The 11014-nt window shown below is 41.3% G+C and overlaps 1 protein-coding gene across 15 annotated transcripts in view; it reads left to right on the forward strand.

The window, feature by feature from the left end:
* The window catches only part of adgrb2 (adhesion G protein-coupled receptor B2), a 215220-nt gene that overhangs the window by 154947 nt on the left and 49259 nt on the right, over nt 1–11014 (forward strand). For all 15 annotated transcript variants that reach the window (XR_004659264.1, XM_034891466.1, XM_034891459.1 and 12 more), the window contains one exon: nt 6644–6770. Coding sequence is in view for 14 of the 15 variants with exons in the window: in XM_034891466.1 (XP_034747357.1) it covers nt 6644–6770 (127 nt within the window). In the remaining variant the exon portion in view is untranslated. The remainder of the gene's footprint in view (nt 1–6643; nt 6771–11014) is intronic.

Genomic DNA, 11014 nt, shown 5'->3' on the forward strand with positions numbered 1-11014 from the left:
ATGATGAGTACCATCCCAAGAACACCATCCCTACTGTGAAGCATGGGGGTGGTAGCATCATGCTTTGGGGGTGTTTTGATGCACATGGGACAGGGTGACTGCACTGTATTAAGGAGAGGATGAACGGGGCCATGTATTGCGAGATATTGGGGAACAACCTCATTCCCTCAGTTAGAGCATTGAAGATGGGTCGAGGCTGGGTCTTCCAACATGATGATGAATGACCCGAAGCACACAGTCAAGATAACCCAGGAGTGGCTCTGTAAGAAGCATATCAACGTTCTGGCGTGGCCTAGCCAGTCTCCAGACCTAAACCCAATAGAGACTCTTTGGAGGGAGCTCAAAATCCGTGTTTCTCAGCGACAGCCCCGGAACCTGACTGATCTAGAGTAGATCTGTGTGGAGGAGTGCTGTTTTGCTGTAGGCCCTAGACGAGCAACTCCAATATTCTAATTAGGCGCCATTATGGGATCTGGTATCCAGTTAATATAATACATCCGTGTAAAAACCAGACTTAATGTACCAATGAGAATCAAAAAGCTGTGTGCTGTCCTGTCCTCAAAGGGAGATGTCAATCAAGCCCAATCTGGAGGTCTACTCAGGTAAATTAAGTAAAAGCCCCGTTCTGGAATATTTAGGTAAAGATGTGTTACTTATATTTTTGTAACTGTAAACTGCTATGTATGCTTAATTTGTGAAGAAAAGAATGGAGAAAAAACAATTGTCATTGTCTCGTTAGGGTGCCAATAATGCTGACGTACAGTGACACACTTACAACTGTGTCCAATTCAGGCCACTTACCTCCGTGATCCTTAAAATCCCTCTCGACCAGAACATGCCCTCTCCTTCCCACTAGACCTTCTGTCGATGACTCATTAGCTCGGTTGGCAATGTGTCACCAACGCTCACTCAGTTTTTTGACAATGACTAGTCAAAGTCCTATTTTTTTTTTTCAAGCACATCAAAACATCAGGTATTCTAGTATATCTTTGCTCATATACTTTACAATATCATGCACTGAATATTAAACCTGTCTCTTCTGTCTTCTAAAGACTTCATAGGCGTTGGACTTGAAAGTATTCTCTGTACGAGCATCATTTTTGTGATTTACATGCTATTGATTTCCATCTCTGTGTGGAATTCTTTTGTACCTCAATGCTTTCTTCATCTCTTTGCATTCATTACGGTTTGCAATATCTGTCCCACATTTTAGTTCTTTCTCCTGTTATAGCTTTGCTTGTCTGCACTACCGTCCACTGATGACACAATGCAGACATTTGATGACAAATTTTTGCCAGACATGAGCAATGAGAAACCGCAAAGGACAAAGGACGTGTGGTTATTACTATATTGTTTGGCTGCGGTCATGTCATAAATCAGTTTTGACAGTGGTTGCCAGCAGCTGAAATTAGCTGATAATGTTAATCCTTGTTGCATTGATGACAGCTACAGTATGTAGAACAACATTTTCCCATGTATAACTGGTTCAAATGCTTAGCAGTGACAGTATATTAAATGCTGCCTACATGCAGAACCCTGTATCATAAGGCTTAATGTCTGTATTATCTGTTATTTTACCTTTCCGACGTTATGTCATCTTTGCCTGTTTAGGATAAAAGGCTGATGAGAGACATGGCGACACGTCACTTTTCTATGTGGCAGATGGAGGGGTAGCTTTTTCAGTGACTTTACCTCCACACTGCTTGAGTCCTTGCATCAAACCCTTTAGTTTTAAGAATTCCAAGCATGTTTAACCTTTTCTTTTTGGTTTTCCTAACAGCGGGCTTTCATAGCATTGCCTCAGTAGACAGAAAAGGTCAATTAGCGCTGTTGTTCAGGAAGTATTTTTCCTGTTTTTCTCAACAGCTGCAACATCATTCTACAAGCAGTTAGTGAACAAAACACATTGCAAAATGTTAGTGCAGCGGTGCACCATACATGTTTTAGTACACTGTTAGGAAATGACGCTTTAACGCTGTTTGTCTTTTCACAAGCAGAGCTGTTTTTTTAACCATGTAGTGTTGCTGTTGCTGTGTCCAGACTGAATTGTCTTGACAGCTGATGGGTGGATTGCCTTGAAATTTGCTACACACATCTTACATTTCATCTCGTGCCAAAAGTGTCAGGTCAAAAGTTTGATTTAGCCCAATATTTGGCTATAGGACCAAACACCTACAAAACAAAAACAGAAATTCCGGCTCAGCTGTACTTTGTGTTAGGTGCTAATTAGTTAATTTTAGCATGCTAAACCAAGATGATGGACATGACAAACCTCACACCTGCTAAACATTATTTTCATTGTGAGCATGTTGGCATGCTGGCATTAGCATTTAGCTCAGAGCATTGCTGTGCCTTATAACGGCCTTATAGAGCTAGTATGTCTGTAGACTCTGTCTATATTTTTTAGGTTTTGGCTCAGGTTGATTATGGCAAACTGTGTAAGCCCCATGTGCACTGAGGGATAACCTGTCAAAGCCAAGACCAAACAACAGATGAATTGATTATCGCTATGCTATCAAACTGGATATATATGATATACTGGATGTATATTTACCCATCTAGGAATGAAATCCTTTGCACTATAAATTTAGCATTCAAAGCCTAAAAACCAGCTGTACTGATATGTACACTTGTTTGCACATCTGGTACCTGTTTTTCATGATGAAAGGAGTCCCTAGGGGCCACAGTTAATTCCAGTTCTATACTAGAAGTAAAACAAAAGCCAGATCCTTTTCATTTTTTCCCCACTAGCTCAGCCCATCTGACAATTTAATACTTCCATGAGCCCAGGAACGCAAACAGCAGTAGTGTGTATCTGTAGCTGTAGTGGCCATCCAATAAGAAAGTTCAAGGCTTGCCTAAACTTTGTTGGTGAAATAAAACTTAACAAACATCAAAGCTGACTTTGTGCTGAATACATCACTACCAACAATTCAAATCCAGCTAAACTAGATCAGGGTCAGTTACGCTTGAAATGCAGCAGCCAAAGCGAGGCGCTCACAGATAATGTGTATCTCCTGCGACCCCCTGTTGTCAGTTGTCAATTTTACCATTATCCCAACTTCCTCTTCGCTGCCAGACTGGCATAGAATACTTGATATGCGTGTGTCCTTGTTGCATTTAATTAGACCGTTTGTGTCAGTAAGTGAACAACACAAGTGCTTTCACATGTGCATCTGCCGCTTTTTATATCAAGCGACATGCATAATTTAGGGTGCAACATTTGTGCATGTAACACTATCGTGCATGCAGGTCTAGTCAGAGTACACATGGCTTTGCTTTCCTGGTGTGAACAAAGCCATTTGTAATTACTATACATAACATCTCTTGGGAATTCACAAACGCAAAACTCTCGTTTTCTATTCATGGATGCGGGCGACGGTGTATAAATCCCGGAAATCTCAGTGCATTCCACATGTAATAAGAAATATAACTAAAACCCAGAAACTACCTCACAAAATGTACACACTTTGGAAGATTTCCTCAATAAAAGGTCACAGGTCACGTTCTCTCACTCTCTCTCTTGCTCTCTCTCTCTCTCTCTTTGTGAGACACACACCCACACACACACAAACACACACACACACGCAAAGCACCAGGTTGCTACCTGTCAAGCTGTCTGTAGGATTCGCTGCTGTGACTCATTTTCCGATCTTTAGTCTTTGAAGTGTCACTGTGCAGATAATGATCATCAGGGAATTGTACTCACACTTCATTACTGACATTACAAAGTTTGTGTCTGTGTGTGTGTGTGTGTGTGTGTGTGTGCGCGTGTGTGCGTGCGTGCGTGTGCATTCATGTTCAGATATACCTTTTTAAGAATTAACGTTAATACTTTCTTATCACTTAGTGTAACACTGATCATGTTTGAGTGGCCAGTCATGGCAGAAGTAGATTTTGTATTGAGTGATGTGCTGCACTGTTGCACTTCTTGTCATTTTTATTAATATGTTTACGCTTTTTGATTGACAGCCGAAAAAAACCCTCAATATGACTGCTTCTTTTGGCAAGATGCAGATGCTCACTTTATTTAACACATACCACTTGATTTTGATTAATATATCAGCTAAACTGGCAAGTAATATCAACAAAATACTGTTTCAATACCCACATTACCATACTATTTACTATCCCAGAAAGATATTTAGTATGTCTCAATACATATGTCAAACGCACTCTGCTAAAAACAGAGGATGGTCAACTCCATCTGTACTTTGTAAGGGCATCTGCAGGACATACTTAGCGTAAAAATAAAAGTGTGCAATTTCTGGTTTTGCATCTGAACTTAAAAACGGATTTGTATGTATTTCATTGTGACATGATTATTGAAAATGAGGTCTGTGCACATCGTAGAGCAGGAGCTTCTGGTAACTGAAAACTGGGAACAAAGTCCCCAAAAAAATTAACGTTTGGAAAGTTAAAAACTTTAGTCTTCTACTTTTATATGTTGAGGGTGAGATTTACGTTTTTTTTTTTTTTTTGCAAAGATAATGATGAGGATACAACATGTGATATATATATTTCTTTATTTACAGACTCAAGGTCCAAATGATTTTAAAACAATACAATACAAAAGGGATTGAGACCAGACACAGACATAAATACATATAGACAAACCGATCCCCAACAACATCACAAAAGAAACACACATACATACAATTGCAATGCTCAATATTTACCAATTGCAATGCTCAATAATTAAAACAAGTACAGGTGCATGTTCCAGTGATTCCATAGTTTTGACAAATATCTGGTATCACTAAGTGCAGGATTAATTATAGCATTTAAAATCGTGTTATTTGACTCAGTTAATCAACATATAAATCTGTACATAAACTTCCTCAGCCCAGCATGGAAGGTGGGAACATTACAGGTCACACACAGATGGCTAGCACTGGTCCATCTTGGACGCTTCATCAAAATTCTAAATGCATCATTGTATGCCACCTTTAACTTGTTCATCTTTGCTTTACTGTAGCTGCACCATAGATGAGCTGTATACAGTGGAGTACAGTATGCTCTGAAAAGAGATATTTTAACTTCTTCAGAACACATATGAAATTTGCGTGCCAGAATATTTGCTTGTCCGTATAGTTTACGGCACTGCCGCTGTATATCATCATCATCATCATCATCACAAAAATCGTCCCTGATAATGTGGCCCAAGTATTTCACTTTAGTAACCACATTAAGGTCTTGCCCTGACAAGTAAAAAGAGGGAAAACATAGCTTCCTGTCCTCCATATTTCTGACAATCATTACAACACTCTTTTTAGCATTGAATTTGATGTCATGCTGTAGCCCATATTCTGAGCAGACTCTAAGCAGTTGCTGTAGACCAAAATATTGTTATAGTTCCACATATGATGTGTCTTAGTAAGGGAAGTGATTGCCCCTGCTTTTTACTTTGTATGTAGGGCAACTCACGGGAGGTTTATTATTCTTAGGTCATACATAAGAGGAGTGTTTTGTAATTTTTTTTTAAGATGTTAAATTGTCTGTTATTTCTCCAAAGCTGGGTGATGTCAAGATACTGTGAATACAAAAAGCAACAAGCCAGCTTATCATTTCTCATAAAGCAAAAAATTTCCCCAAAGCCTTCTCCCCGAAACGTAAGCAGGGCTCAGATATAATATTACCCGTCATTGAAGGCCAGATATTTTCAGCCTAGTGAGTGATTTAAAAGATTGTCAATATTATGCATATCCTTATATGGTGAAGTCCATACTGTATATTAGCAGCACTTGATTACATTTTCTACCCACGTTGATGGTGCTCAATGCTTTTAGCTTGAGAGGAGGTAATGAAGTTCTTCACTAAAGCATTAGGGGTAAAGGAACAGTGGACAGTGTGCTGTCTGCAACAGGATACCATTCCATCCTCTCTGCTTTACAAATCTTTAAACAAGAGAACAAATGAGAAGGTATACTCTATATGAAACAAAAAAAATACTTTGTTTTTGAACTTTCTCAAGAGTTTTTTATTTAATTCTGTAAAGTATTTTTGAAATAAAACCCTTGAAGCCTCGGAAAATTTGGCTTCACGTCAAGTATTTTCAAATCAAGGGAAGAGGTGAAAAATGTGAAGAGAAATAAAGTGTTCAAAGTTCAGTTGTTTGAGTGTTGTGTGTCAAAGGAATGACCCTTTAGTGCAGAAAAATCCCCATCAACCATTTAAGCCGCACTGGTCTCTGTCAGCTGTTGGCTGATGCAACCCTTTTCAAGGCCTCAGCCTGTTAAGGTATTCTTAAAAAAAAAAGAAGAAAAAAAAAAAAAGGAGTTGAAATAGAAAGAAGGAAAGACAGAACAAAGTAGAGAAAAAAAGTATTTAGGGTGCTAAACACGGAGAGAACTCAAGAACAAGTGAGGTGACTAATGCCCGCTGGGTACAAGAGCCTGTCAGGGTGCATGAGTGATGATGACTGCATATGAAACCCATAGAATGAATGTCTGAACCTGGGGAACTGGATGGCCGACCCTCTAGAAACTCTATGCCTCTTTCACCCCTTCCTTGAGTTGGAGCTTTCTATGGACGTGTTTAGGTTTGTGACAACTCTTGGTGTGCATTTGTCTCACAGTCACTGTTAATGTCCCTTGTGCCACCCCCCTCCACCACCCGCCACCCCCTTCTCGCCCATCTCCAGGGAAGCTGGCGCAGAAAACTGGGGCACAGAAGGCTGCCAAACATCCCCGTCAACCGCAGTCCACACCAAATGCCTGTGCAGCAAGATATCCACCTACGCCGTGTTAGCGCAGCAAGCTAAAGACCCGGTGAGTCACCTCTGCATATCCTGATGTACTCTGTGCTACTTGAGGGCTAACAAAGCAGCTACTACCAGCGGCCGGGTCAGTGAGCTGATGACTTTACCGTGGTAGGAATGTAGATGGCATCCCTGTCATTTGGATTTGACTGTTACATATATCAGACTGTTAAGGCTGTCATTTATTGTCCTTATATAGTTGTCTTATTTTAAAACAAGCCACTTTTCCTTGCACTGCTGACGAGAAGAAAATGGGTACAGGCTTAACCGAGCTGTCAGTGTTTAACATTGTCATGGTATTAGACGCGGTTTTGATGAGTGCGTTTTTAGTTTTCCAATTACATGTTGATTGGCAGTCACTCTCTCTTTTTCTTAGCTTCAACTTTGTAAAGGTCAGGTTGTCGAGGGAACTACTTCCATAGGAGAGAGAAGCGTCGAGAGACGGGAAGACATTTTATTATGTCTGTGTGCGATTGTGCCTGCAGCTCGTAAACCTACGCTTCTATAAATAGTTCTTGCAATCTGTGCAATCTGTGCTTGACATGATTTAAGATGTCTTTTTAGAAGTTCGGGGTAATGCATGTTTAGATACATTGACCCATTCTCCTGTATTTGCGCTAATGGGCATCCAATGAGCAGACATCACTTGTTTCACCTTCCTCACAGCCACATTCTTTGTCCAACACACCCTAATTCATTAAATGCATAAGATCCCATCGACGTTTCACACCGTCGTTCTATACCCACCTCACCCAATTGGTCAATAATACCCACTAGGTTTTGCTCTCTTGTTTTGCCATATTTGATTGCATGATTGATGTGTCTTCTCATGTATCAGTTTTTCCCACTCCTACTTCTTTCTTCCCCCTCCTTTCCACCTTGCTACACCTTTTAACAATTGTCGAGCTGACTTTATGCTACACCTCCTTGACTGCTGGGGTCACAAAATGTTCCCTTAAGCTTTGGCTGTTAATGTGTCTCCATGCTTGCTTGCACATTAGGCCCACAAGGAGAGTGATTGCATTAAATAACAAGGGAGTGTAAGAAGATGGAGTTTGGCTTAATGTGTTGTCACACTCTAGAATCTATGCGAGGTTGTTTGTTCTTTTTAGGTTAGAAAATGGAGCCAGCAAAGCATAGCCTCAGTAAACACTGGAGGGTAACTCCAGGTGTCAAAGAAATGAAAAATGATTGTGAGGAATGGAAGATTTTGGGAAGGAAATGTTTAACCAAACACAAAAGGCAGTCTGGTCTCAGGTGGCAGGGACACGTAAGAGAGAGAACTAAAAGGAGAGAGAGAGACAGAGATGCGCTAAGTAATAATGCAATAACTAGTGTCGCTGAGAGCTGTGGGCTTATGTAGACATGTATCCCTGTGTAACCTTCTACAGGGTGAAACAGTGCCTCCATGTGCAGTAGCACTCACGGGTGCTGAGCATTCACCCTTGAATGTTACATTACTGTTAAGAAGGTCTTTGTCCACACACTCTGCATCAAATATGAAAATGGGATTCAGACTCTAAACTGCACCAAGGTGCTACTGAGCTGCAAAGTGAATGGAGCAGCTGCTTTCGCGAGTAGTTTGCAATTCTGATTTGAATACAATGGAAACACAGGAGGAGTCACCTGGATAATTAAATTATCCCACAGGTTTATGGTGTGGTTTTTAATTATTTCAACTTTGTTTCTGAGAAATGGGGTGGGGCTTTTGTTCATTAGTTGGGTTTGTCGCTTGGCTCTAGATACTATGACCCCCATTATCCTCGGCCTGCTATTGCTATAGAAGAGACCGGCCTATGCAGGTACTTCGCAAAACTCCAGCGTCACTTTAGGTGATAGAAAACCAAAGATTCTATAGATATCAATGCAGCTTGACGTGTTTTTGGAGTGTAATATTGAAAAGTTTGTATGCCTTTGTTATCTGTTAAAAAAACGTAAGTTCTTTAGACATGTCTGATAATTATTTTGCAACCTTGCCTGAAACTGAGCCTTAACAAATCAACGTTGATCGGTCTGCCGCCATGTCCACTCACTCTTATCCCGTCCCAGTTTATCAATGAACCAACTTAGTGACTGGATGTTGCTTTTCCAAACGTCTATACATAGTTTTTATTGAATCCCCTAAGAGTTTTAAATAACCACCTGTTAATAGCCAGCTGTTTGATCTAGGATGAGATTTAATTGGAGATGACGTGATGTACTGTGTGACTGCACAGCAGCAGCCTCCCTACCAAGCTAGCTATCATCAGTAGAGCCTGTCACCAGCATCAGTTAGTTTATTACACTGATGGTGAATTTGCCTCAAATCTCAGTGTCAAAGCCTTGGTAAATATGGTTGTTCTGGTTTGTTATTCAGCATGATCATAATAATACAGAACAGCTTTTTGGCATTTCCATGTTTCTCTTCTGAGATGACAGCGGGTGCGGTCTTGGCGATTTGTGCTTGATGACACAATGCCAATCTGGTCTATGGAGAAGAAGCCAATAATCTATGTGGCAATTTTAAAACACTTCTTCCTTGCAGTTGGCAAGAACACATTGCGTCTTAGCTACCAAATGTAATCAGAAACAGTGTGTTCATTGAAGCTGAAGATGGGATTATCAGTTTTCTCAACAGACTGACACTGTTACCGGTGCACAGAATTTAAAGCTTGGAAATCGGATGTTTTTCACCAAAATGCCGTCAGGAGTCATACTCAACTTCACCTTATGTTTTTATGGGTTATTGGCCAGACAATTTTGATCTCACTTACTTCTCTATCCGGGACTATTGCATGGCCATCCACGCCATGGGAATGCCCCGACTGCAGGTGACTTAACATTGTCCAGAGACAAATAAAGGGACATTCCCTTCCAGAACCAAGGATGCCAGAAACACAGTAGCGCCTCCAACTCTTTCTAATTGTGATCATAGTGTCTGGTCCTTTTAATTATCACTAACACTGGGATAAGCATGTTGCACCTTGCTTGTGTCACCAGCGACAACGCTGAGATGGTGAAGTGGGTTGCACCTTTCAGTTGTAGATTCTCTACCTATGCTAAAGGTGCTGAATATCTTTTTCTTCCTCCAATATTCAGTTGGCTAGTAACTTTAGGTATGCGCAAGCGTTAAATTATTTCCCGTTGATATCCCCTCCTCCTTTTTTTTTTATTAAGTGTAAATAGGGTCAAAATAAGGTGATGGCCTCCAGGTGAGTAACTGCAGTGACACATTATTCTGTCCCTCACAGGGGTCTGGAACCTATTAAAGACCTCGGTGAAACATTAATTTCCATTATGTGAAAAAACACAATGGCTGCGACCTGTGAGCTGAACGGGTCATTCCAGCTGGAATTTCTGGTTCCTGTGACACCCCTTCCAACTGAACAATATTGACTCGTGCTTTTTTCCCCAGCAAGCAGGTCGGCTGTGTTTAGTGAAAGAGGGCTTAGAGGGAAAACACATTGACTTTTTTGGCATTTGTGATATCTGTGAAGAGTGTGTGTGTCATTAGTGATTCATGATTCAGCCCCCCGGTTCCACCCTTACACCCAGTGCTGAGGACCGGAGGGTATGGGTCAGTGTTTTTGTGTCCGTGGCTCTCAGTCAGGAGCCGTTGTGGCCCACGCTGAGTGCACTTTGTTGCTGTAGGGTCCTCCAGAGTTAGGTTTTTATCCCAGCAGAGATTGGATTCTATAAAACAGGAGGGAGAGGCAGATTGAATTTAGCGACACAAAAATACCCGGTCAGATCCAGACATGCAAACACAGACAGCTAGGTATGGATCTTTGCACTTTTTTACACCCTCGCACACACAAGCGTGCACGCACGCACAGAAATGCTCACATAGACACACACACACTCAAATGCTGTGTTTTGGCTGTGTGGCGTTTGGAGCAGAGCTGAGTATCGGCAGCCCAGCTCTGACAGCTTATCCCGGGCCATGGCGCTAGGGACAAGGGGGGGTGGAGGATTAACCTCCATGTTTAATAGAAAAGGGAGGAAGCGAGGGGGGAGAGAAAGAGATGGAGGGATTTAGAAGCAGTGCTGCCATTACAGGCCGTTTACAGTGGAGCGGGGGATAGCAAGTTAATCCTGTTTACTTTCTATAGCCTCTGAGATTTCCATGTGTGTTGTGTGTGTGTTCTTCCTTCCTTGCTTGTGTGTGTGTTTGTCTAGAGAGAGACCTTCACTATCAGACACAAGACAGAGGTTGTTACTTTGGAGAAACGAGAGAGAGAGAGAGAGAGAGAGAGAGAGAGAGAGAGAGAGAGA

Source organism: Etheostoma cragini, chromosome 14, assembly GCF_013103735.1.
Source record: "Etheostoma cragini isolate CJK2018 chromosome 14, CSU_Ecrag_1.0, whole genome shotgun sequence".
NCBI classification, from domain to species: Eukaryota; Metazoa; Chordata; class Actinopteri; order Perciformes; family Percidae; genus Etheostoma; species Etheostoma cragini.